This window comes from Hippocampus guttulatus, chromosome 22, assembly GCF_054856545.1.
Source record: "Hippocampus guttulatus isolate MCC_2025c chromosome 22, RoL_Hgut_1.0, whole genome shotgun sequence".
Lineage (NCBI taxonomy): Eukaryota > Metazoa > Chordata > Actinopteri > Syngnathiformes > Syngnathidae > Hippocampus > Hippocampus guttulatus.
This window is the reverse complement of record NC_141282.1, coordinates 7163767-7191402: the sequence shown is the minus strand read 5'-3', so window position 1 is coordinate 7191402 and position 27636 is coordinate 7163767. Positions and strand designations below refer to the sequence as shown.

At 47.5% G+C, this 27636-nt stretch overlaps 3 protein-coding genes across 5 annotated transcripts; 2 read left to right on the top strand and 1 right to left on the bottom strand.

Annotated features, from left to right (window-relative positions):
- The first annotated feature begins 328 nt into the window (after nt 1-328).
- Nucleotides 329-17441, top strand: prickle1b (prickle homolog 1b). 3 transcript variants are annotated; one of them, XM_086103449.1, is made up of 9 exons: nt 8579-8724; nt 11001-11189; nt 11347-11460; nt 12137-12274; nt 14018-14221; nt 14300-14486; nt 14569-15417; nt 15481-15549; nt 15632-17441. In XM_086103449.1, the coding sequence occupies exons 1-9, from the start codon at nt 8710-8712 to the stop codon at nt 16558-16560; spliced, it is 2694 nt and encodes an 897-aa protein (XP_085959575.1). In that variant the 5' UTR covers nt 8579-8709; the 3' UTR covers nt 16561-17441. The 3 variants fall into 3 exon arrangements, with proteins under 3 accessions (XP_085959574.1, XP_085959575.1, XP_085959573.1); XM_086103448.1 differs by lacking the exon at nt 8579-8724 and adding an exon at nt 329-506 and having other exon boundaries at nt 14569-15549; nt 15632-17440; XM_086103447.1 differs by having other exon boundaries at nt 14569-15549; nt 15632-17440.
- On the bottom strand, nt 17422-25234 carry pphln1 (periphilin 1). Its single transcript, XM_086103454.1, has 10 exons — nt 25163-25234; nt 24659-24712; nt 24449-24519; nt 24175-24366; nt 24014-24075; nt 23701-23805; nt 23322-23473; nt 22559-22614; nt 21034-21174; nt 17422-17994 (listed from the first exon to the last, which is right to left on the bottom strand). Coding segments are annotated over exons 2-10 (1053 nt in total). The 5' UTR covers nt 24660-24712; nt 25163-25234; the 3' UTR covers nt 17422-17721.
- On the top strand, nt 25207-27241 carry zcrb1 (zinc finger CCHC-type and RNA binding motif 1). Its single transcript, XM_086103456.1, has 8 exons — nt 25207-25346; nt 25451-25560; nt 25679-25707; nt 25801-25912; nt 25984-26091; nt 26173-26282; nt 26357-26435; nt 26782-27241. The coding sequence occupies exons 2-8, from the start codon at nt 25477-25479 to the stop codon at nt 26929-26931; spliced, it is 672 nt and encodes a 223-aa protein (XP_085959582.1). The 5' UTR covers nt 25207-25346; nt 25451-25476; the 3' UTR covers nt 26932-27241.
- The last annotated feature ends 395 nt before the right edge of the window (nt 27242-27636 follow it).

Here is a 27636-nt window from a genome sequence, read left to right as displayed (position 1 = left end):
TGTTCAAAATTATTACAACAAGCTGTCAAGGTAACTTTGGTGTCCAGTACAAAGAAATTTACGCGAGGATATTCCGTGCCTTATCACATTTTGCTCTACTTTGAACATCTAACAGAGGACACGACTATTATGATGATGAGGGCAAAATATCACGAAATCTGTTGGTTATTGGGACGGAATACACAAGGCAGCATGTCTGTCCCGAGTCAGGCTGCATGAAGCAGGAGCAGGAGGAGGAGGAGGAGGAGGAGGAGGGAGGGAGAGAGTTTTTTTTTTTTTGGTAAGCCAATAGACATCCAGAACTGCTAATATCGTTCCTCGACTCTCTCCGCTGGTGCCAGAGCTGCGCAAACCGCTCACTCCTGGCCATTCGCTCTTGGACTCCACTCAAGGGATGAGGCGGCAGGAGCAGTTGGCTTTAGCGGCTCGTGCGCGGATGCCCCCGCAGTGAATTGCCTTCGCAAGGGAATATTCTTCGAACCCCCCCCACCCCCATCGCTTCTCGGGTGAGTTTTCGGCATGTCGTTATGACTTGCACACGTTTGCGATCTGGTACGTGTCGGAATTGCGCTGATGACTTTCTGAAATAACCGCGCGGCGGCCGAAGGTGAGCTTATGGGGCTTGAAATTATTCAGATGAAGGAAATGAGAAAATGTGGTTGGGAGAGAGAGGGGGGGGGGGGAGTGAAATTACAGCTGAGAGTGTGGCATTTTTAAAAGGGCGAAAGACGCAGTGAGCGGGGCAGAGTTTTGCTTTCCAGATGTGTGGACTCAGCTGTTGCGTGTCACTCAGGTGGTCCCACTGGCTCTCCCTCCTCGTCGGCCCCTTTTACGAGCGCACTCTCCGTACCCTCTCCGACCGGCCGTAAACGTGTCAGTGTGGACAAACCGCAGAACAAAGTCAAGTGGCACGCACGTGCGCACACACACACACACACACACACACACAGACAGAGAAAAACCCGCCGGTATTGTCATGAGGAATCGTGTCGCAATGGCCCATGAAACATGTCATGTTGCTGCTCCTTTCTGAGAGTTGTCATCAACGGAGTGCGAGTGAGGGGGGGGGGGGGCACACCAGAACGCGTGCTGAAGCCGCTTGCGGCCTCTAGTGGCAGTTCTGGAAAACAAGCGGCCCAGTGGGCGCGTTTATTTTGAGCCGCCAATTCCACTTGATGCATCCATCCATTTGGGACAGAGCAGATAGTGCGGAAGGTTGTGGGCAGTGGGGGGGGGGGGGGGGTAATCTGCCTACCCCACCTGATACCCCAGGCAGGGTTTTCATTGCCGATTCAGGATCAGGGCAGTCAAGGGTGAGGATCAGGTGACGGGTGAGGTGTGTTTCCCCTCCTCCGTGGGGGGCCGCTCTTTGTTGGGGGGAGGGTAGTGGGGGGCGGGGGGGACACTAAGCAATGCTAAGCCTTTGTTAATGAGTATGTATCTGTGTGTGTGTTTCCTCGTCTGTGTGTGGCGCATGAGCGCTGCCGGCGAGATTGTGTCTACGCGCAGGGTGTTTGGATCCAGTTGGGAGTTAAGCTGCGGTTAATTGGTCAGCCATTTTGGATGCAGGAGGCCAGTGAAGCCTAGCATGCATGAATAGCAAGTACTTTAAAAAAAAGCCGCCAAAGCAGTAGGTAGCGCTACAACAAAAATACATTCTCCTCCGCCAAAGTGTAAACAGTTGGCAAACAGGTGATTACATTGATCCCCCCCTGCTGGCCGTTTGGCTCATTACAACTCCTCGAACGTTTTGCAATTTCAAAAAATGAGACGCAACTTTGGGTCGAAAATGGTTTTGATTCGAATGGACTTCCTAAATCATTTTTGGTTTTTCATGAGTTTATCCTAATCTTGAATTTGGGGGCGAAAACATCCCGTTGCTGCGCCACGGATTTGGGGATTTGGTTGATGATGTCGACCGCAGAGAGCATATGGACCAGACTCCCGTCAGATGCGAGTTTTTCTCACGCTCGTCTGTCCACAATAAGTGGCCTCATCCTTCACTGTTCTTTGTTTTGTCATATGCAACCCAGATTCTCCTTACTGGGCCGTTGTTCAAGTGCCAAACAGGAAATCCAGCCCGAGAGATTGTTTTGGTATTGTTGGACACTGTCCTGGGCAAGTGGGGGAAACAAAACCCACGTTACACTCAACTACAAAAGTAAGACTATAAGCCAGAGCTTAATTTGGAACGGAGAAGCACAAATGAGATTTTGCAAATGCACATTTTAGAGGACTCGTGGCTTCACTGCTTGAGCCGATGGCGTTTTAACAGCACAGAGTATCAGAAACTACTTTTCGGGTGTCTTTGCAGCTGGCTGACTCGCTTTTTTACGGGATGAAGCCCTCCGATGTTTCCATGCACACAGCACAGACTGGAATTAGATCAAACAAATTGAGCTAATCAGAAACACAAACACCAATGTGAGCTATATGTGTCTATACGCGCGTGGGTGTGAGTGTGTGTGTGTGACCTCCACGTACACACGCAACACTGTCCCGACTATGTTCAGCCCAACACGAGCACACTGGCGTATTTGTGCGGCCGCACGCTGGAATGAAAGCGAGCGCCGGGGTGTGTAAATCATTGCGAGCATTCGAAAACACGGCTACGCGCTTGCCAAGAAGCGATCCCTCTGGTCGAAACCGAACAGTCGATAATGAGAAACAGAAGCACATCGACAGAAAATATTTAAGTGGCGCTCTGACATCATCTTTTCCCCATTGAAATATAAATGCCATTAAGTTGGGCCATTGACAATTGTTGTAGTTTTAACAAGGATCAAGACCACCCCATATTGTACTTTGCAGAAATAAGAAGGTAATGAAATAGAATAAGACAAGACGGAAGGATTTGCCGTTCACGTCTCAACTCCTTTCAGCTCATCAGTGCAGCACTAATATGGGCCATTCTTTGCAGAGGATAAGCAACAGAATGACTCCTGTTTTATTATGTGCCGACAGGAGCTGTGCACAGATTTGAATGCAAATTGGCCAACTCCCTGCCTAGCTTAGTTATAGCTAGAACAATGCTATATTCCTGCCTGGGTGCTAACGTACATTCACAATCGGAACATATATGCTCCTCTCCAAAAAAAAAATACAATCAAATATTTTTTTTAAATGGTACCGGTGTTTGAGGACCACTGACGTAAGAGTTACAGCACTACAACACAGATGCTATTTAGCTTGAGCATTAAGCTACTGGGCTAAAAGGCGAAGCCACAAAGTCGTTTTTAACCCACAAAGTGTATTTATCTTTCTTTAGTGTTTAGTTTTGTTCGCCGTTTGCCCAAAGTCTGGCTTAGTATCTCAAGTCTGTACAGGCAGAGATACATCCAACAAAGCAAAGGTCCTAAAACGTTGCAATCGTTTTGCTTTTTCAGTCATCCAACAAAAAGGGCACTCTGGGGATGCGCACAAATTCGAAGGTGTTAGCATACCGGGGGGTTGGAGGGGTTTTTTTGCTCTCGTGGTTACACACCAAAGCCTGCAGGCCGCACTGGCTGCACAAGGCGAGTATTATGGTCAGTTTGTGGGGGAATGCAAGTCGGCCAGACGTTGAAGAAAAATGGCCGACACGAATTGGGAGACCGCAGAGCGAAGACTCCCAGCTGCGACTGAGAGTCGCTTCGGCACCAACTTAATTACCTGTACACACAGCTCTATTTGATGATGATTAAAGCCCTCGTATACACACACACACACACACACACACATGCTCAGAAAGCTTCCCAGACAGCCCCAGTCAGTCTCCAACCAGGCAGACATGAAAAGGTGCTGATTATTAGATGATAATAATTAAAAGGCTTGTTAGTCTAATAGTATAGATAGTATCTCATTGAAAATGTCGGAGCAGCAAGACCGTAATTATGTGACCACCCAGCGACACGGGAAAGACAAATGTCGGCTTTTGGGGGGTTTTTCGGGTCGCTGCCGAGTCAAAACACAGCGCGGGCCAACGGGAGTGATGTTTTCACCCCAAGCCGAAGAGCCGCGCGCTCAGAAAACGGGCCAACCTGGCGACGGGTGCGTGGTGTCAGGCGCGCGTTGCCACGGCAGAAATAACAAGCTGCGGCGTTGCCGGCGCGAGGGTGACATTTCGCAGTATTTACGGTTTGCAAAATTGGCCGCGCGCTCGGTGCGGCCTGTACTACGCGTGATCAACGGCAATCGAAACAGCCTATCGTGCGATGCTTTGGCGCCGGCTGCGCGAGGACTCCGAAGTGCGACAAACCCGGAGAAGATACGACATTGGGCTCATGCGCGCTACGCTCATCTGTCTTCTATTTTGGCTCTGTGTATTTTCCGAGTTTTTTTTTTAAACATGTCCCCCACCAAAAAAAAAGAAGATGAGTACATATCAAAAGGCATAAACAAGATGAGATCTTTTCCACCCGGGTGGCCACCGCAGACCATCCTTTTCAAATCATCCACAGGGGAAATGGTTTCGTCCAATCTGATGATACTCGGAGTCAGGAAGAGACTGGAATCAGAAAGCACGGGGTCACTTTATTATTATTTTTGTGTTAAACAACCATGCTGACATTGCGTCGCACCGCTTCGTGCCTGCAGCCAATCAGAAATTGCTCACCCGGGGAAACAAATCCTCAGCCGATTTTGGAGAGGGGAAAAAAAGAAAATGGAAATACTACTTTCAAGCACGCCTCCCGATCTCGTCGGCTCAACGCCCTTGACTTTGCCGCGATTCTTCAAGAGAGGGGACACGTCGTCAACGCCCGGCAGATTAAAGCCCGGGACTTTCCGAGCGCCCGGCCGCAGCGACACAAACAGCCATTGCGACTGTTGTCTGGGTTACGGTGCTCGAAGCTACGTTTGTTCCTTCCCCGCCTTTGTGAAAGCGAGCTTCAAATTGCCCTCTGCATTAATGAGGGACTTAAAAGTGCCTGTTGTGTTTACACTGTTGACCTAAAAAAAAAAAAAGACACTAAGCTGCCAGTGAAACCCGACACGTGAGGGCTTGTTTACGTGCGGCCATACGCTCTTTTTTTTTTTTTTTTGGATAGGTTGCAGAAATTTGGGGTGGCTTCACAACTGTAAATCGGCTGTTTTGGAGAGTATGAAGGAGTGGAAGGCTCTCCCGGAATGCCCTTCGGGGCCCTTTCACACATCTGGTTGTGGATGGGCAGCACGGGAAGTCCAAATGTGTCCGAAGGAGCCCCTTGGGGAACGGCGGTGCACATCCAATGACTGGGATGGCCCGAAAGCCGATCATTTGGTTCGCGAAGGCTACAAAGCGCTTCCTCTCGCCATCGCCTCATCCATCTGTTGCAGATTAGTCGTCAGTGTGTTTAGAGAGCTAAGACCACGGCCGTGCGAGACGGGAGAGTAAGCCCAGAGGAGGGTTTTAGGCGGAACAATCACTTCGGTTCAAATTAACAGAGAGGCCATCTAAGGATAAGGGGGGGGGGGGGGGGGGTATATACAAGTACAAGAAAATAAAATACTTTTTATTCCTTTCCTTAAATTGTTTTTTATTGACGCTTGACTGTTGTCAGCATCCCATCATGACGCCATCGTGGACACGCCCTCAATGTACTGCGGAGTCTCCATTTTCAAGATACGGGATGGATTGCATGCGCAGGAGGGAGGTCGGCGAATGTCAAGCGATGAGCCGTCTCGCCTGACGTTGTTAAATGATTTGTTCAACAGACCTTTTACATCTCCACGTCTGAGGCGCTGATTGACAGAATTTATTTTGGCTCTCGGGTGCGACGCGACTGTAAATCAATCCGGTGATATAATTCTCCACACGAGTCAACAACATTCTTCAAGCCGGGTCTTGTATGAATTTTCCTCGCAGGTTCAGCTGTGGTACGTCTTGCCTGTCTGGTTTTTCCTTCTCTCTCTCTCTCTCAAGGAGACTAATTTTTGCAAAACAAACAAAAAAAAAGAAATCATTTAGAGGCCAGGATTCACCGACGGAGAAGCGTACAGGAAGTTGTTGACTGGTGAGATGCTTCTGTGTGGTCTGAAGAAGTCATTTTGAATTTTTTTTTTCCTTCTTTGAACTGATCTAAGAGTGGGGGAAGGAAAAAAAAAAACAACAAAGATGTGGCAAAGGGTCGACATAAGAAACCGAATCCGCGCGCAGCTAATTGGTTCAAGTGGAACACGGGACGGTAACTAAAGCCGCTACTTCGCAACCTCGCCTTAAGGTCGCTTGCCAGTCACTTGACAATTTCCTGCATTTTACGGCACTTTTACGGCTGCCCCCCCCCCCCAACACCCCGATTGTCCCAACGGCGTTTAAGTAACACCGTGCGGCAGTTAGCAAATCTCAGCGATGGCTTTTACGACCAGTAGCCTAAATCAGCCATAGTTTAGGAGTGTCAAGGAATATTAACACTGAACGGGCAAGACGTCCGCCGAGCCGTTAGCGAGGACGAGCTTTGGGCTAAGCGGCAGAAAGTGAGGCGCTGCGAATTGAGACGTCTGCTGGATGGACCGCAGCTGCGCATAATAAGGCCTGGGGGTCAAGGCTTATTAAAATCCGAAACAGATACAGCAGTTATACTTTGCTAAGATAAACTGTGTCATAAATCGCGGCGCGTTCCGATTTAGACATGCCCCCTTGGGTGAGTTATACGTCGAGGCTTGTCAACGGAAGGACTATGTCGCTAGGTAAAAAAATGATTCGGGTTTCTGAATTTTGACTTTCAGAAACCAGAAAATCTTTTTTTTTTTTGGAACGGGGGCGGGCTTTGTCTTTGTGCTTGGCGCTACGCTAGCATGAGGGATGGCCTCTATCACTTGCTTTTGATCACACCGCAACAAGTTGAGACACACTCGCGATTTCTGTTCAGAGCGAGCGCAGGGCCGCCGCCTGTGATATTTACATTCTAAGGGGCTCATTGAACCACTGTTGTCCTTCCGTGGGGGGATGTAACACCGTGGCGCTTATTGAGTGCAGGTGAGAACGACTTTTAGAGTGAAAATGTCCCTTGTTTTCATCTCTGCCGATTCATTTTATATATCAGGTTTCGGGGCTTGATTTGAAATGTATTTATTTCGGTATTATCTTTTGGCTATTTTTTTTTTTAAACAAAAACGCTACTGTCTGCCAAAAAAACAAAAACAAACCCCCAAAAGGTGACACCAAATAATAAAAATGAATCCAGGGGACGCAATAACCGCATTCCAGTTTCACAGCCATCATGCCTCTGCACTGGCAAATGCTCGGGGTCAGAGGTCATCGCATAAACTGGCCATTCGTTAACTTTGTGCTCGTGAGTGTCGGGGATGTGAATTGAACCGGAGTCGAATCCATTCAGCGCGCGTCTAACGACTGGGCAAAAGACTGCCGCATGACGCGGCTGCTTTGCAGCAATACCTCGTCGACCGCATCATGTAAAGCACCGAGCACATATACACGATTCCAATACGTTTGGCCACTTCTTAAGACGAAGCGGAGGAGACAGCAAGGTCAATGTTGCCATTGTGTGCGTCCCCAAAAGAACTACAAGACCAGGCCCGCTTTGAAAGACGGATGTGCGCCTATTGTGTGGGACGAGGCCACTCACGCTCCATTGCGCTTTAGCCCAACTCGTCGTCACCCTTTGGATTATTGGTGCTCTTCACACAGGGCACACGTGGGAACACTTGGATCGATCACTCGGGAGGAGAGCACAATCGCTATTAAGAGCGAGGTGTCCGTTGTGAGCACTCATGTTAGTTTCTCGACGCGTTGCCAGGAAAGAAAGCCGCGACGCCAAAGCGCTTCGCCGTAAGCGAGTTAGCGACTGCTGCTGTTACTTCTTGGCAGCGGCTAATTTGGCATGTGACAAACAGCCCCGTCGTCCCCTCTGTTAAGTCACTTAGCCTGGTTGCCAGGGCGAGGGCGGGGGAGAAGGGGCATCTTTGTCCCATCGGACAATTGAGTCCACTCATTTTTCAAGCCGGAGCGTTTTGAGACGACTCCTGCTTTTCTTTTCAGGCTTTTACCATGACAGATGGTTGCAACCTTGTCCGAATAAGTCACCGGCGAGCTGCCGCAGCATGACGAGGAGTCGCCAAGTGTCTGCTAATTTGTTGGAATTCCAAATCACAAATACTGCCCTGGACGACGCGAAAAGGCCATCCTGCTCTAAATAAATTGAATTGAATACAACTTTATTGTCAAATGTGCTGAACGTATGTGTAACATACTCTCAAAGCGGAAAGCGGCACATTTTGGGGGTGCCGATTGCATCAGGAGCCTGGTCCTGTTTCTATGTCATCTCTGGACGTGTCATCAAACACTCAGGAAACCTTTGCAGTCAAGTCAGGGTGGGGGGGGGGGGGGGGGGGGGTCACTGATTGAAGTGCATTGGCAGGCTATTTGCAGGCGAGGGGAGGAATGAGGGAGGGGCGGGCGAGTCAGACCTGCCTCCACACATGCACTCGCGGCACACTTGGGATCTTGAGACACTCCGGAGAGAGACATTGTCTCTCTTGGACCTCCTTCTCAAGGATTTCGGGTTCCTTCAATGAGGTGTTCCGCAGCTGAAAAGGAGGGGTCCCTCCTAACTTTGGGAGACATTTGAAGGAGAGGAGGGAGTGGGTGGGTGGGGTGGGAGGTGCGTGGGGTTTCCAGACCCAGCTAGATCTGGAACTGATTAGAGTCAAGACGCATCGGCCTTGGCGGTGCGCATATGTAGAGTGAGCGCTGTGGGGCTGAGAGGAAGAAGGCATCAGGTGGGAAGAAGGATGCTTTTCCTGGAGGTAAGGACCAAGCATGAAGCAAATTCAACGGGGAGCCTTACGTGACGTGATTTGTCTCGGTTTGAGCGCCAAGTGCCTCGCGCACCCTCGTGACACCCATTTGGCCCTGAAATAATACACTCCAGCAGTAAAAGAGCGATGATCTCGGCCTTTGAACTCCACTATTGAATGTTTTTCCACAACCGTTGGTGTGGAACATTTGCTTTTTTTTTTGCCATCGGCATTTGCGTCCTCTTCCGCGACACATCTCTGATCACGTGCGTTGCGGTAGGCAGCTTAATGTATCGAGAGAAGGGAAACAAAACGCTGTTCCCAGAGATCAAATGAAAGCCAAAAGATGTCGCTCAGCGACACCTCTCGTCGTAGTCACGACTGTTTGAGGGCTGGCGTTTCGACTCACTTTTTGACCTACCCGGTCCAACGTCAGCGGTGAAGGAGAGACCCTTCTAAAAGTGTCAGTCAAGCGGGGGAGGAGCGCGCAGTTAACCGTTAGCCGACTACATCTGGCCCGTGTTTGCACAGGCCCCGATGTTGTGACTCCTAAAATGTTTTTTTTTTTTTTCAAAGCACGCGCGAACTCAGCAAACCTCCCCCCTGTCACGTCCGCCGACGCCGCCTGCCTTCAAGAGGAGGACCGGGTGGCAATTTCTATTTGTGTTCCCCCCCCCCCCTTGACAAAGACAAGCATTGTGTTAGTGCCAAGGGGTATTATGAGTTGACCGTGTAGGTTGGACGAGGAATCTGCAACGTTTTTGGGTTGCCGGAGGTTGGAAAGTGGTGTGGGAATGGCTTCCTCGAGGGGTTTTGGTGTCCAAATAAAGCAATTTTATCACAGAGAGCTAATGGGGGTTTTAGATTCAATTGATGTTTAAAAAAAAAAAAAAATCAAAGGAAGGTACGCTTGCCCTCATTGAACAAGGCTCTCTTTCAGACATTGCAGATAAAATACGTTCTGGCTCACTGGAAGATACAATCGTCCACTAAGAAATGGACACTGGGCTCAATTCAAGTATTTTAGCCAGGCATAAATACATCAAAAGAGGGAATGATGGAGTGCCATCAAATGAAGACTTAGCTCATCGAATTGTGCTGCTGACTGGAGCTAACAAGGTTACGCGAGATCGCAGCGTGGAGTGGGTGGGGAAAAGGGAAAAAAAAAAAGAATTCCCAGTGTGATATCATTATCTATCCGACCATAAAACTTGACAGATTAGGCCAAGAAGAACAAAGCGAGACTCAGATGCTCCTTTGTCCCCCAAGGAGAAGCTTCGGTTTGGTCTTCAGCCGCGTTTGACGTGCTAATGTTGTGTTTTGAGGCCCTGGGCTTTCTTTGATGGAACTGTATGCTAATGGGAGAAAATGCTAATCCTCGTTTGCGCCAAAGCCTGAAGGGTGAGCGACGTTTGCAATGGACGCAAGCGGAGTTCCGTTCCGTTGCAAATTCCAAATGAGGCTGCGGACAAGGACACTCGGTCCGACAGTTCGACCCGTCTGGCGCGCCATTGTTTTGTCTGTAGAGGCCATCGAGACCCTAACGGCCCAGATAGCGCCGCCCTCATGCATGTAAAACATCACACCTACATAAGCTCTGGGGTGATAATGGCAAGCATCTGTTTCGCCCCCAAACAAGGTCTGCATGTCAAAGCGACTGAGCAAATCGCCTCACTTTTTTTCCCCGACAGTCCCTGGGGACAGAAACGCCGCACTGAACGCTGCTGAACGCAGGAGACGGCGAGCACGTCAAGTCTTGCATGTGCTCGAAAGGCTCTTTGGAAAAGCCCAGTCAAGCTTCTTCCCCCAGATTAATTTTTCCTGCTCCACCGAGGCAATGCTCGGTTCCCGGCCGGATGCGTATTTAAAGCAGGCCATGCTCGGCTTACATACAGTACGTTGTTCTTTGACGCAACCTGCAAGGCAACAGATGATCACTGGCTGGCAACATCTGTTGTCCAAGCAGGCCGAGAGCAGATTGAAACAAGTGTACAAAGCCAGCTCTCGTGCATCAGAATGCCCTCAACTGTCGTCAGTTTCAGACACGGAGGGCACAGCGCTGGAATGAAAGCCTTTTCTAGTGCTAATGGAAAAGCTGGGTTGCAGTTTTCCATGACACATCATCTGGAGAGCCTCTTAAGTGCTATGTTTTGATTTCCCGTCAAGCATGAAAGGACTCGTGAGACGAATGGGGTGACGACCAAAAAATATATATGACAGTTTTTTAAAAATTATTATTAGAATATATATCTAGATTTTTTTCTTTGCTTTTTTTCTCTCGACAGCGGCCGCGCTTGATGAACCCGGAGCGCAGTGAGCGTCCATCGCATCGAGGCCCGGATATGGAGCCTCTTCCCGGGGGGAACAAGGGCAAGGTGCCCGTGAGCTTCCAGAGGAGCTCCACCTCGGATGACGACTCCGGCTGCGCGCTGGAGGAGTACGCGTGGGTGCCACCGGGACTTAGACCCGAACAGGTAGCGTCTCAAAGTTTACGAGCGGCATATGACGACGGTGTAGGTTGTTGGTAAACAACAATAAAATTTGATTTGTGCCCTCATCGAAGTGCGACGTGGCGCGCCAAATGATAGCTGATCAATCCTATGAAGTTTCTGTGTTGGTCTTCAACCGCAGGTCCAGATGTATTTTTCCTGTCTGCCGGAGGACAAAGTGCCGTACGTCAACAGCTGCGGTGAGAAACACCGGATCAGACAGCTCCTCTACCAGCTGCCGCCTCACGACAATGAGGTATCCTCTCGTTCGCACCGTTTGTTTCATTGATCTACCGATTCAAACTCAATGAAAATAATCTAGCGCCGAACCCGAAGTTTCTAGCACAGCCAGCTGTTTGTCAGACCCGAAAGCGTCCTTCAATTTCAAAGCAACATCTGATCACGGCGACGGAGAAAGTTGGGGATCCGGCTGGCAAGAAAACGGCAACAGCCGAGGAAAGCCTGAACTAACACAAACGGGACAATAGCCACATTCCCTCGTCTGTCAAAGCGCTTTACGCTGCCCTCCCTTCACATCTGCGCTGATAAGAGTTTACGTCGGGAGATACGTCGGGGAGCTTTATCAACCCACGCGAGGGCTGGCTGAGGCGGTCTCTAGATAAACACCCGGCGGATACACAATAAGTCTCGTCAACATACACGGTGTTTCATGGGGAGGTTTTATAATGTTTGTTGACGTTTCAAGAGAAGGAATTCCTCGCGTTACTGTGGTTAGGGAGGGAGAAAGTGCGCCCAGCCTGTTGTAAGGACAAGCTGTGCTCTTTTATCGGAGAATCTGCACCGTTTCCAAACATGGAGAAAGAGCCGAGCGGAGGAAGTTCAAATAAACCCACTTTTCCAGACAGTGATACGCCGCCTCAAAGTTATTTTCTTTTTTTTCGCCGGCTAAGAAACTGCTCTGTCTCCATTAGGTTCGTTATTGCCAGGCCCTAACCGAAGAGGAGAACAAGGAGCTTCACATGTTCAGCGCCCAGCGGAAGAGAGAAGCGCTCGGGAGGGGAACGCCCAAGATCCTGCCTCGAGCTTTGCAACACACACGATGCGAGAATGTAAGTAGCGCGCGGTTGCCGTTACCGCGCGCACGCGTGCCGAGAGGTCACATAGAGCTCACATAGCCATCAGGCCGTTTGGACTGACGAAAACCAACTGGTGCGCTATTTATATCTTAAGCTGGTCTCATTGGCTGACGCAATGGTTTGGAATTCTTTAATAAACGCGCCACTCATTATTTGGAGGAAGCGGCGGGAGAGCTCATGCTCCAGCCGAGCGTTGAAGTCGGTTCCCCTAGAGGGCGTCGAACAATTTCCTGCCCAAAAGTGTGAGCCCGAGTGCAGGTTTCTACATCAAAACTGAAATTCAATTTCTTCCAAAATCGCTCAAGGTATGCGGTTTGTAATTACATATAATTGACTTTGATTTTTGCCAAACTAGAACGTCAGGCAGGACAGTGCAGGCGAGGCTCGACAATACATTCATAAATAAGCCAGCCAAATTTGTCGGTTAACTCACAAATTGCTATTGACTGCTGTAAAAGTCAAAAGGTCAGTGTTCACATTCATGACTCATTCACTCACACTGAACAAAAATGTGACACGTCACAAAAGGTTCTGAGGGCAAAACCTCCAAGTACTTCTTGTGAAATCCTGCCAGCCAAACAAACAAAATAACAAACAAAGCCATGACAACAGAAAACCTCGGCTTGATTTAACTACAGCCTGCGGCATGCTTCTGGCCCTTGGCCGTGAAATATCAACCAACACAACAATGCCGAAAAGCATCTGTTGTTTCAATGAGCCGATGGTTCTCAAGACGCTCCTTAAACTTACGGAAACCTTTCGACGGCCACTTGAATTAAACAAATTAAAGCCGTCACCAGCGAGCAAAGCACATCCTCTGCTTGGCTATGCTGGCTATGTTACTTTGGGTTAGCGCCTCAAACATAGATGCGAACAAACACATCGTATGTTGCTAGCTAGCAACACATGCTGACATGCGCTAATCCATAGTGGGAATGCCACCGTGTCACATATTCACTGGGACACATTCTCATCCACGCAAAGCCACGTCATCCAACCGCGGTTGCGGATACTTCATACCTATGAATGCACACATGCTCACGGACAAATTATGAGGCTCCAGTTTCCGTCATTCTCAGGGACACACATGAGCCAAGGCCCCCCCGCCTGTCCATTCAGAATAATAGCAAACAGCTGCGCGGGCTACGCTATCGCTGTCGGTTGGCGTCCCCTCGCTCTCATGGGTTAAATAAAGACTTGCGATGGGGCACTCGGACACACGCGACGATCTCTGCAGAGTCATATGAGCTATGGCGTCTCGAGACCAAGGACAGCGGGCTCTGCTCAAACTCACGGGGGCCCACCCGCATTATTGCATTTATGGCTTTGATCGTAAAGCGAGACAAAGTGAAAGACAACGCTGACTTCAATCGGTTATCAGATACAAGAACAGCTAATCCGGAATGAAAAAAAGGAACGGGCAGCTACTCTGAAAGACATGAAACACAATCTGTGGTTTGCTTTAATAGATTCAATGGCTTTGCAAGCAGGTTAAATTCATTTTTGTTTTTCGGGGACCTGTTTTGATTGGATAAGGTCACTGGCTTTTCTGGTTTTGTGTCTTAACAGGGATAAACATGTCTATTTAAAAAAATAATAAATAAACATATTACACGACAATTTCAACATAGTTAGCAGTAGATTATCGGCAGAGCCGGTGCATTAACAAGATGCCTAGAATACGAGTCTCATGCTTCATTTGTATATGTTTGGCAGTGTGGAGGTGGCATCAACGGAGGCGAGATGGCAATCTTTGCTTCGAGGGCTGGACCGAGCCCCTGCTGGCACCCAGCATGCTTTGTGTGCGCTACGTGTCAGGAGCTGCTTGTGGATTTGATCTATTTCTACCAAAATGGCAAAATCCTCTGTGGGAGACACCATGCGGAAATTATGAAACCGAGATGCTCCTCTTGCGATGAGGTCGGTAGCAGCGACGGAGTCGAGTGCTCTTATGTTGAGGTTCATCGCACCAACGGTTCGCGTGCCTTTCTCCCTCAGATTATTTTCGCAGATGAGTGCACGGAGGCGGAAGGCCGTCATTGGCACATGAAGCACTTTGCCTGCTTTGAGTGCGGGACAATGTTAGGGGGGCAACGCTACATCATGAAAGACGGACGGCCCTACTGCTGTGGATGTTTCGAGTCGCTGTATGCAGAGTACTGCGAGGCCTGCGGTGAAAATATTGGTAAGTCAAACATTTGGGGGTTGCGAACCCCACGCTCCTCTCCTTATTCACAAATGTGTCTTTCCCTCCGACTGCCGTATAGGAGTGGACCATGCTCAAATGACCTACGAAGGAGGACACTGGCATGCCACGAACGAGTGCTTCTGTTGCGCTCAGTGTAAGACGTCCTTGCTGGGCTGTCCCTTCCTGCCGAAACAAGGGCGCATCTACTGTTCAAAGGCCTGCAGCCAAGGAGAGGACATCCACGCCTCAGATTCTTCGGACTCCGCCTTTCAGTCTGCTCGCTCACGCGAATCCCGGCGCAGTGTGCGCATGGGGAAGAGCAGCAGGCCCGCCGAACAGTGGAGGCAGTCGCAAGTCTTAAACCCCTCCACCGTCGTCTCCGTGAGAGAGTACAAGCTGGTCGAGGGCGAAGTGGACGGGGATATCGATGTCATTGGGAAGAAGCTTTCTCATCTCGGCCTGGATGAGGAAAGGTACTGGAGGGATCGTGAAGAGCAGGATGCTGGGGGAGAAGAGGACCCAGAGGAATGGGCCCAGCACGAGGACTACATGACTCAGCTCTTGCTCAAGTTCGGGGACCAAGGAATGTTGCACCAGATTCAGCAGCCATCCCTAAAATCTTCCACTCCCGGTCAAGACAGAAATCATTTGATAAGTGTCTCCGACCCTTGGCTAAAGCCAGAAAGCCTCGGGATCACCGCATCTTCACCAACCCCCACCAGCCCCACCCAGAGCCAAACTTCCAATCAATCCAGAGCCAATAGCCTGAGCCCCGGCCTCATGAGCAAGAAGCATCTTCCCGAAATGTACTGGGCCCAGTCTCAAGATGGGCTGGGAGATTCGGCCTATGGAAGTCACCCAGGGCCTGCCAGTGCCAGAAAGATCCAAGAGTTAGACTTGGACCAAGATCAGGACCAGTGCAGCGCAGGTAAGCATTCCCTGTGGCAAGAGAACAGGCAGTGGTACCAAGATACACTGGAGTGTATTGCAGATGAGCTGAGGAAGGCGGGGCAGGGTGTGGGAGACTCCATGGACTCGCTGGCACTGTCAAACATCACAGGTAAGGAGGATGATTTCGTTTGGTTCCATGATGCTTCATTGGCCAGAGAAAGGTGTGGAATATACATTTTCTGCTTCCTTAGGTGCATCTGTTGACGGAGATGGCAGGGATAGGCCTATGGTCTACTCCCTCCATGCAACGCAGGAACCTTTGGCGGGAGATGGCTGTGAGAAAATGAGCAACATGGGGACCTACAATTCTTCTCACCTTCACCACAGTAACTCCTCTCTCAACCTTAACTTGGTGAAAGGCGGCCAGGAGACGGCACAAGAGGGAGACCTAGCGACCAGGGGAGGACTTCTGTCTTTGTACCCCCATTCAGAAGCACCACCTTCTGCGTTTGTCCACGCGCCAGCTCTGAGGAGGACCAAGTCACAGTCCAGGCCTCCTCAGATGGTCAAGTTCACAGATGACACTGTGGACAACGGATATAATGATGGCTTTGAGGTCAATATTCGAAAGCACCCTATGAGTGAGAGGCCACAGCGGAGGGCTTATGCCCACGACGAGGCGGGCTGGGAAAGAACCCGTCCGTCCAGTCACCACGGGCGCAACAGACAGAATCCCCACCACGGTAGGCACCACAGGAGCCGCAAAACCCATTCAGACATTGCCCTCAACATGGTGCCGTCGGAAAAGGCGCAGAGACCATTTCGACATCACCGACATCATCTTGCCGGCACCCGACAAAGGTCTCCAAGTCAACCACTGGCGTACTCTCAAAGCCGGTCTGAATATTTGATTCAGGGGCCAACCCAGGGAGACCGTCGGATTGAGCATTTTATGGCTCACTATAAAGATGAGGACGAGTGGTGCTCCACTTGCTCTTCATCATCTTCGGACTCTGAGCAGGAGGGATACTTCCTGGGCCAGCCGATCCCCCAGCCCCGACCCGCCGGGCGCTACTATGCCGAGGATTACCCAAGGGTTATTGCCCTCTCGTCCCAAAGTCATGGCTCAAAGACCGGTCGCAGGAAGAGCCGCCGCTCCAAAAACTGCATTATCTCCTAAAGCTCAGTCTGCATTGACACTATGACCCGCATAAAGTATTTTTGTTTTTTTAAACCCAAAAGGTTTTGTACAGGAGTTGAAGAACTTGAGATATATGGTGAGTTGCAATTAGGCGACGATCGATGGAACTTGGAAGGAACGAGTCTTGGTTGACAAAGGAAACTGTAAATGAGCTCAAAAGTGTAAATTCATTTGACAGGGAGTTGTTATGTAATGCAATGTGGCCCAGCACAGTTAGAGTGAAAATTGTTTTTTCAAAGGGGGGGGGGGGGTTCCTAAGCTTTGCAGCTACGTGTACAGTCAACAGGGAAATTCTACACACAGACGGATGATAAAAGTAGAATAAGAGACTAAACAATTATTTAATGTTACGTTGCAAAAAAAAAAAGTACTGTAAATATGATTTTAATACTGGTATTTTTTATTTTATTTTATGGTGGTTTAAATGAATGCTTTGGAAGTGGAATTAAAGTGAAAAATTGCCAGCCGTTAGTGTTTTCCAAGGAACCAAGAAGGTGCCGTTTCATAAACTGCGTTCTCCAGTTAAGTGCGATCAAAAAATGTCTATTTCAAACATTTAGCACACTATGTAATGTCTCGAGTGAGCCCAAATATTCACTACACTTGTGTCATAACCAGTTATTATACCGAAGATTGTAAAGATGCTTGTAATAAAATATTTTTGCAAAGCGGCAGAAAAAAAAGTGGATTTTTGGCCACTGGCAAATTTCCTGCTTTAATTGCAGACTTTTTACATGTAAAAAGGAAACTTTTTTGTTTATATTTAATGGCTTATAAACCAAATGAGTACATGTATGTGTAAAGCACAATAAATAATTTAAATACAAAAAGCAAACCAAAAAAAACAACAAGTATTTTTATTTGGAAAATGTTTTCATTCTGCTCACTGAAAAGGTCAGCGACGCAACACCGTAACCTTGGTGACTCAGCACCAGTAGATTTCAACAAACTTTGAACAGAGAACACTAGAAAGGTAGAAATGATTTTTTTTCTTTCCCAAACTAACACTGATGAACCTCCACCCCCGTGCTGTAAAATTGTGTGAAATCCAGAAATCCAACATGTGTCCAGTGAGTCACAATCCAAGTTATCCGCCGTGGTCAGACGTTGAGTCCTGCAACGTTACGTCAGAGTCATTTTTCAGAAAGTCGAGCTGTGATTGCTCCCAGTCTTTGAAAGTTTTTGGCTACTCAAGCTTGCGGAAGGGGTGGTCAAGTCACAAGTGGGGACTTCCGGCTGCCGGATTGCCTCATCCAGTTCGTTGATGAAGTGTTTGAGGTCCTCCAGACAACGTTCGCGGATCTCCCCGAGGTTCTCCCTGAGGGGCACTTGGAGCTGCTTCTCCAGATCGGGATCTTTAGCAACCAGCATCTTCACCACCGTACCGAAGGTTTCACAGTCCTGGCGGTACACCTGAGAGTGGACAGGGCAAAAAAAAAAAACCAACAAAAAAACAAAAAACAAAAAAAAACAACAACAAAAGAAAAAAAATGCTTGGTTTTCAGTGGTACATCCATCACATGACTGTTTACAAATCAGGCTGACGATGAATTAATGATGCCGTCTTGAGTTGAGAAAAGGAGCTTTCCCCCTGCGCTGTCCTTGTGGTGTGAACGCAATTCGTTTTAATTGTCCTTGGTTGAAAATGCCGGTGTCAACTGGGGTGGGGGGGGGGTTTACGCATCTTCTCAAGTTCCATAAAGGCAGCTTAAATCGCCGATGGCAGGGGACGAAGCAATAAAAGGACTTGCAGCTCAGGAGGAGTGAGAGGAGCAAGGACTTGGGAAGGGAAGACAACATCCAGCACGTCGCGGTGGCTCTTTACTCTTCTAATGAAACAACACGTCTGCCCGTTCCGACAAAGCCGCCGCTTGGAGTTGTTTACGGTCCTGCGGGGACATCCAAACTACGTCCGTTGGCGCCGCCTCAATCAAATCAAAAGCCGCCGATTGGTCCAGACGACGCAAATCGTTGCAGGAAATTGTATCGATGCCAAACAAACACTCGCTTCCTTTGGTCATTTTCAACTAATTGGGAGTCGGTGCCCCGCTGTGACGTGAATGACCGAATTAGCGCATCTCAGGAAATATCCAATCAAGTACATGAACAAAACACTTTAATGGAGCGAGAGGAAAAATTAAAATTGTAACCGTCTCTGAAACAATGTGCTCGGAATATACTTCCTGGATTATAAATGACTTCCCCTCCCATCCAAACGACTTCCCCTCTTATCCAAACAGGAAGGAAAAGAATCGTGATTAACTCTGGGTGGGGCGATCAAAGTTGAACCCCCACACCCCAAACTCCTTTGCAAAAACTATGGTGATTGCAGGCAGGCCGTTAAACTGGAGCAGAGGCGCACGTGAGCGGTCAACGTGTGCCTGGCTGCCTGCCTGCCTGCCCGGTTTGGGACAGCCAGCAAGCGGGAAAAAAAAAGCAACCAAATGGGGGGCCTCAGTCAAGCGCTGCCACCTTTGAAGCCCAAACAAAAGAGCCTGAAATGCCTGTACTTTGGCGGAGTTGTCAAATATATTTAGATTCCTCAACAAACTAAATGAAATACCCTTTGTGCCACAGCCTGGAATGCGAAGAGTAAAAGGCGATCGAGTTTATTGCCTTTCAAGCCCCGTCGCTCACGAGAACCAGCTAGTTTGTACTGCAGCCAAAGTCAACCCAGGACAACGAGAAACAGCTCAGGTTTGAATTTCAGAGGAGCAATTTTAGCGAGCTCCGTAAACACACACACACACACACAGTGGCACACGGCCCGGCACAATGTCGGCGTGATGAGAGAAAAGTCAGTTTCCGATCTGTTCTTTTGCGCTTTTGCAGGAGCAACGGGCCCTCCCTCAAGATGGCGAGACCATGTTGGATGCAGAAAGCCAAACAAACAAACACGTAAAGTGAGCGACCAAACCACGAATCGAAATGTTTCATAGGTGGGGGTGCGGGGGGCGCTACGACAGCGACAATATCTTGCCAATTTTGCGGCAGCTTGGTTCGTCTACTTTGCGTCTTTGGCACACGGCCATCCGTCACAAGAAAGCAACTCACTCAGACTTTTGGGAACTATGAAATGTTAAAATGGCTCGACTTGAACCCTTTACCGGGCTGGAATTAACAAACGTGGTCCATTACCCTTTTTTTTTTTTTTTTTTTAACCTCTACGTCTGGGAAAGCGGTCTACTTTTTAAAAGTAAAAAGGTGAGCACCACGCACACGCTGATAATTAGTTCCCAAAATGAGCATAAAAACTCGCGGTTACACACACCCGCACAGACGGGCTCGAGAGAAGAGCGACTATAAAACAGGCCTGAATCTGCAGCGTCAGCGAGCCCGTTACAAGCGCCGGCAGGCTCTTTGCGATGCGAGCGCGCACTGTACGCTTCGAGGCAGAGCTGCTTCGGGTTTAATGATCCCAGTAAAGCAGCGGTAGCATTCCCGCTTGCAGGAAAGGCCCTCATTAGATGAGCCAGGGAGGCTGCAACCGCCACCCTGAGGGTGGTTTTCACTCCACTGACCTCTATTTATTGGATGCACAAGGCTACGCCCTGGTCCACTTTTACATGTTGGTTGGTGGACATGAGTTAAGCGGTTCCAGAAAAAAAAAAAACGGTGGGCAAGATGTAAAAAGTTTCAACCGCTCATGGCGGTCGTTTGGCAGAACGAGCATTTGTTGTCATAATTTCCTCGCAAAATTTACAAGCGCTCATTGAAACATCCTGGGAAATTAAGCATCTTGTTGGGGATCCTTTAAACCCTGAACGCCAGGAAACAGTACAAGTGGCCCCTGGAGTGATTTGGAGTTTTAATTGGGCTTATTTAGAAACGTTAAGACGCTTGCTTGGGAAACCATGGCGCTCAACGCACCGATACTCTCAAAGACAGAAAAAAATCCCTTCATTTATCGACAGCAATTACTCCCAACCGTGTGTCAGAAGACATTTTGTGTGACTTACCTTGTTTTTACCAACCCTGTTAGAATGCCATCTTGGTCTAATATGTTAATGTGTATCACAAAAATAATGGGCGGGGGTCTGCTGCTTTCTAGGGACAGGGGGCACATTTAAAAATGGCTCATCTTGGCCGATTATTGGGACGAGCCCTAATTGTCAAGTACATTACAACAGTGTACATTCCTTGAACAGTAGTTGTACTACTAGATAGTTGGAATAACGCGTGTATTTTTGTCTCTTTTACCCATTTGATACATAGTGCGTTTCATTTTAAAAAATGGTGAAAAGAATTCAAAATAATTGCCTCTATCGATATTGATATACAAAATGACCGATTACACTATTCAAATAAATCTATGACAAAATGATGGCATCAATGACATTCCCTTATTTGTATTTCCTTCCCTCAACAAATCGGAAACTATAAAAGTAATTTATGTATGGGAATGTCTAAATTCTTTGTTCTCTATCACCCAACACAATAAAAGGGGTGTACCTTTTCAATCTCTCGGGCTTTAGCTGCGATTGCCAGCGATCGCTTCTCCTTGAAGTCGTCCGCGGTGATCTTGTGACTCTCCTCCGCGACAGCGGCCGGCGGCGGCTCCTCTTTTTCGGCTTCGCCCGCATTGCTCTCCTCCTAAAAAGGGAGAGGCGGGAATGTCATTTCAAGCGACATTTAATTTTCGGGTAGGCTTACAGGGTGAGCAAACATTTCCTGACAAGCTAACTCAGAGCACCATTTAAAAAAAAAAAAAGAAAGGAAAACAATGGCAGTTTGGGGCTAATATCCCTGTGTGAATCATTCAATTTAAGTGACTGGACGCCACCCAACATGAAAGGCCAGAGTAGGTCCAAACGGGAATATTTTAAAACTGGGGCAGACTTTAATGTGATTTTTCGGAAAATGGTGTGCTTTTCAATGTTCTCGGAGGGTTTTGCGCCAAATGACTGTGATTTAGCAGGGGAGCAGACTCGCTGCAACAACTTGCCCCAATTTCATATTTCAGCCTCAGTGGAACTCTCCACTATGTCCTCACAGACTGAACTGCCGTTCAAGTCGATTCATATAAATTCAGTCGCAGCGAGAGTCAAACTGTTTTGGGGCGGCGAGGTCAGTCTGGAGACGGCTCCAGAAATCCTTGTTTGTTGACTCTCTACAGCAGGCCGCGGCTGGGGGGCCATTAGTGCAGCCTTTACAGGGGGCACAGCACGGGCCCTTTAATCTTGGCAAAGGTTATGGGTTGGTGGCCACCCCCATGACACAAGGCAACAATGCAGCGGGCCCAACATCAAACGCTGCAAATCAGTGGCAGTGCGCCGGAAAGGTGGAGCACTCGGACGCCGGTCAGCAACTGACAAAACAGCTTGCGCGGAACGCACCAAGCATCCGTCATCTGAAGTTGAATGGACAGGCTCTAGATTGAATGGACAGGCTCTAGATTGAAGGTGCTAGCGCTAAGGGGCTACCAAACACAGCAAGTTGGGAGCCCCTCCGCCCCACGAGTTTAAATAGCGGACGAGTTGTGCTCCATAGGGGAGGCGCTCTCTCTGCTTTGTGGCGAAGAAAGATCCCCTGATAAAAACGACGTCTTGGGCGAACGCCTTGAGCCGTCTCACTTCTGGGTGGCCGGACCGGTGCGGCTCGTCACATCTGCCTCGACTTAACCTGCAGCTGCGGCGATGGAAATGGAGGATATAGCAGCAAAACTATTATTTACAAAGCCGCTTCGGTCAATATATGCGGCAGTAAAGAGCAGTATTGTTGTTAAATAAATAAAAAAAATTCTAATCAGAATAAAACACGACTTAAGACTCTGGATGATGCTCGAGCCCTCCTCTCCCGCCATCGCTACAAGTCCACATGACTGACGTCTGCTTACACGGCAGGTAAACAAAAGCACGGGCCCATTTTAAAAGCCATTAAAATACTTCAAGGGGTTCAAAAGACCGAATTTTAAATGGCCCACATGCAGTTTTCTATCACTCTTGTGTGTTGTTTTTTTTAATCACCGTGAGCTCACCTTGTTTGAGGTGGCACTGCTCGGGGAACCTTCTCTTGACAGACCTGGGATCTTTTCTGAGGAAAACAAATGACAAAGCAAAGATTGAGGAAAGCAACAAAAGGACACATGAAGAAAAAAAAAAGGAGGATGAGGATTCAAGGAGGAAGGGTAAACTAGAATGCAGCAGGACGACGACTTCCAGGACAATTAAGCAAGCAGTTTGCACTGCAAATCCGTCAACCCTCAAGCGATTTTCTCCAAGCGGACGCGACTTCGCTCCACGCACGGCTTTCTTGCCAAGCAACACGCATGAAGAACGTCGGTGTGGTGGCGGCTTTCACTTCAGGTTTATCCATCAGATGTATGATATATATACGAATGTTTTGACACCGAGTATGACTGCATTTTCTAGACAATATGCTTGTTTTCAAGTCTCATGGACAGGCCTGTAAGGCTTATGTTCACTGTGAGGAAAGAGCGCCCCCCAGAGGTGCTCATTCAAACCACTGTGCCCATTTGGACCGTCCTCACCTGCAAATCCAGTGAGCCAGATTGTCAGAAATTGGTCGAAGGGCAAAAAAAAAATGTAGACTTTTATTTTTGGGGTTACTGAGTGGCGTATTAGGGAGAAAATGTGCGTGACTTGGACGTGAATGTTTTTGTGCTATGTTTTGACTGCGCCCACAAATCCCATCCAAGTATCAGACTTTTGCCCAACCTGGCTAAAGAAAAAGGCTGAGCGGTGCATCAAAAGCAATTCGGGATCAACAAGCTGACCTACCCTTGCCTTGCTGCGAGGGAAACGGAAGGCTTTTGCTGCGATCCGGCGAGTAGCTCCTGCTGCTCACGCTGGAACCCGAGCGGCTGTGGGGGGAGCGGTCCTTGGGGGGCGGGAACGGAGGGGCCTTCCTCCGGTAGTCCTGCCTTTCATCTCTAAAACATCACAAGTCGACAAGAAAGGTGGTTTAGAGACTTCATTGGGAAAAGACTGTTGTCAAGGTACAACACTGCCATCTAGCATCCGCTTGATGAACATGCGGTACATTCACACTACATTTCAAGGTTTGCACGCAAATATTACCCCAGGCCCAAAAAGATTCAGTATATCCAACAAAGAGATGAGCCATTGAAATACCAAAAGCTTTTTTTTTTATTCATACCCTCGGTCCAGGTTAAGGATGGCTTGCACGAGCGTATCTGCCCCACTTTCTGGCAGCGATCGAGGCGCTGGGTACATGCCTTGGTTCCGAGGTGGTGCACGACTGCTGAGAGAATAAGAAAAAAAACCCAATTACATTTCACCCAAAATAGTTACACAATATCACTTACACAAATAGCTAATGGTTGGGCTTTTTGCTCAAGCGTAGCGTAAAAAAATTACTATGCATATACCCGCCAACCAGAAATTAAGAGGCCACCTCACGCCAAATGCTGCATGTATAGAGTCCATTATAACTGCAATGTGTAGTTTACTTGTAGTCCATAGGCCGTCCTGTGTGTTGCTCCTCCCTGGGTCCTCGGTAAGAATAATCCTCCTGCTCAAAAGACAAAAAAAAAAAAAAAAGAAGCAATCATTCAGCTTTTCAACTTCATATTTGCATGCAATATGACTTGTATGTTATCTACGCTTTCACCCTTCTTGATGGAGGACCGCCTCTGCGTTCTGAGGGGAAATGACCGACATCCCCGTGGTAGCCCCGTTGATCTTCTCCGTGGTAATTACGTGGGCCTCCTCCATTTGGGAAAAAGCGAGGGCCTCCTTCATATTCATAACCATCAGGCCTGCCAAAGTGGCCTCGCCGCTCGCCTCCTCGAGAGTATTGACCCTGTACAGGAGGGTGAATATTAAGAGGTGAGGCCTGACAACAATGTGCTTATAGAAGACGTGATAATCAGGTAGAAACATACTCTCCCCGGCCTGTCGGACATAAAACGCTCTTCATACACCTCTCGTACACTCCTCTCCCTCCTGTAAGTCACTATGCCACAGAAAAAAAAAAAAGATTACACCCAATTTGTCAGCATGTAACGTCTCCCAACATCTTTATGAAAAAAGAAAATAATCAATGGAACAAAGGCATGCATATGTTGTATGCATTTTTTATTTGACCAACTCACTCTCTGATGAAGGGGCTCTCCGGGCCGTTTTGGGGTGAAGTCTTTCAATAAAACCTGAGGAAAGTTACAATTTAAAAAAAATACGTTCACTCAACGGGTATTAGCCATTCAAATGCAACACAGTACAGCAAAAACAATGTCCAGTTGCAGGCAAACAAATTAATGCAGGTCGAAAAGCCTTGACCTAAACGTGGCTGTAGCTACTAAACTGATTCCACTACACCGCCTTAGCAGCAACGTGCCAATAATTCAAGAAAGAAAAGACAAAAACACGACGTTTCATCTTTTTCAAGTATTTTTAGGCAGACTCGCACTAGCATTGCTAATTAGCTAACGGTAGCCTGTTAATACGGTGACGAAATGCGCGTCGTTTTATTTACAGTTAAATCATTATTACCGCCCAATAAAATGAACCATAACCAAATAATGGCATGTCCCAGATACTGGACGACATTTGAGTAATTACAAACCGGCTTGGATATCGATTAATTATACAGTACTCACTTTAGCCTTTCCGAACGCTACCATTCGAACAGCGCGTAGTTTATTGTACACGTGTTGACGTCATCAGTCAGCGACGTAGAGTAGCATTTCTCCACTCGCCCGGATCCGGGGAATACGAGACATTTGGACAACATTTAGACCCATTTGAATATTTTTTTCCCCAAAATTAAATTGATCTGTGTTGGTAAGTGATTCTGACTTGGAGAGCTGTAATTTGTGTTTTATATGGCGTGCCTGTCAAACTGAACCCACGTTACTATCTTTATGATTTGTGCATTTTTCTTTCAGTTTCGTGTAAATTAAAAATAAAAAACATGAGTGGGGGATTAGCACCGAGCAAAAGCACTGTATATGTGTCGAACCTGCCATTCTCGCTCACCAACAACGACCTCCACAAGGTAATTGAGCATCCGTACGATTTTCCACATACAATCCGTATGAAAATGTTAAACATGTTATTTCACCTGCCTCTTTTGCAAAAACATACAAATAACAAAGGGCTTGTAACAATTTCAGCTGTTCACCAAATATGGAAAAGTGGTTAAGTGAGTATGTCACTCGTCTCGATTGCAGCTTTACATATCCGTTCACTTTATTTAACACGAAACCCCCATCCGTGGTGGCTTTCTATTTCTCAGGGTTACAATAGTGAAAGATAAAGACACTCACAAAAGCAAAGGGGTAGCATTCGTTCTTTTCTTGGACAGAGATTCAGCTCATAACTGTGCAAGAGCAGTGAACAACAAGCAGGTGGGTAACGACTTTGCAAATGTTTTTGTTATTGTGAATGCACGTGACTTACATGTGCACTTGTCTTCCAGTTGTTCGGTAGAACTGTAAAAGCCAGTATTGCAATCGACAACGGCCGAGCGACCGAGTTTATCAGGAGGCGCAACTACACAGACAAGAGCAGGTGTTACGAATGTGGGGTCAGTGCAATCGTGATGGCTTTGGGTGTTGTACATTTGGGTCGTTTTACAGCTGTTTAGTGTTGTTCTAAAATATTCCAGGATACAGGTCACATGAGCTATGCATGCCCCAAAAATATGCTGGGAGAGCGAGAGCCGCCAAAGAAGAAGGAAAAGAAAAAGAAGAAAAAAGCTCAGCAACTAGAACATGTGTAAGTAACAAGACATTTGCCGGAAATAGGTTGCCTCACCTTTTAATGCTTACAGCCTTTTATTTCCTTCATAGTGAAGAAGAAGAACTGGAAAGCGAGGAAGAAGGAGAGGACCCAGCACTCGACAGTCTCAGTCAAGCCATAGCTTTTCAGGTTGTTGGGTTGTTTTTTTAGATGTCACTTGGAATCAAAACAACTTAGCAAAATAAGAAAACCACTTACTCAACTGCGCTGGGAAAAGGGAGCGATTCAGAAGGAGTCTTTAATATCTATGATAAACATATGTAGATTAAACATGATGTGATGAACATCACTGGTTATTGGAACTGAATTATCATATGGTTAACATACCAAGTAATGTAGCGCTACCTTTCGTAGGTTTAGTCATGACTGTCTTGACTTCTAATTTTAGAAACAATCCTTCAAGGTAACAGATTTACTCATCCAGCCATTGTAGTGGGGTGAAAAAAAATGGCTTGTTTCTTCTGTCTCCTTCCAGCAAGCGCGTATTGACGAAGAGGAGAAGCAAAGAAAAAAGGTGGTCGTGTCCCAAGAGGACGGCGCCCATGCTTCTTCTTCGTCAGACTCCAGGAAACTACGGATCAAAAAGAGCGCATACTTTAGTGATGAGGAAGAGCTGAGCGACTAACGTGGACTACTTTGTTGGTTTCAACAACCCCGTGTATCGATATGTATGGAAATGTCTTTTATTCGAGAGATGCACAACCCACGTCCTGTCGTTTTGTTACAGGTCATATTTGTTTTGCCTTCTTTTCAACTGGTGATATAAAATGTATTTATTTGTAGAAGTTTATCTCAGACAATTGATTCACTGTAAATGAATAGTAAATTAGTTGCTTATACATAATCTTTTTAGAAGTTTTATTGTAATAACAGGTGTTTACATTTTTTTTTGATCAGAGATACAAGTAAACCTTTCTAGATATTTTTTGCACAAATTTCGACTCTGCCCTCATGTTTTTTTTTCTCTAGCAATTCAGGTTTTCCTAGTAATAGTATTTATGAATTAAGGGTTAGGTTCAGCAACTAAAAAAAAAAGTTTAAACCAGCATCAAAAGTACTTGTAGGGACACGCAAAGCCATTTCTGACAAGTTTGCTGATGACCAGTGTAAAGGGTTAATTGCGATTACATAAATACGATTGAAGAATGATCATTTATTCAAATGAACGACAGACCTGATGAATATGAAATGTGCCCCGTGAACGCAAATATTTTTGCCCACAACTCCTTTACACGCTAATCACTGTTGAAATGTAGCAAGATTTGCATTTAGAATCGCGTGAAAATAGAACGGCGTACTAAAACTCCTCTTGGACTTGGAAGACAGCTAA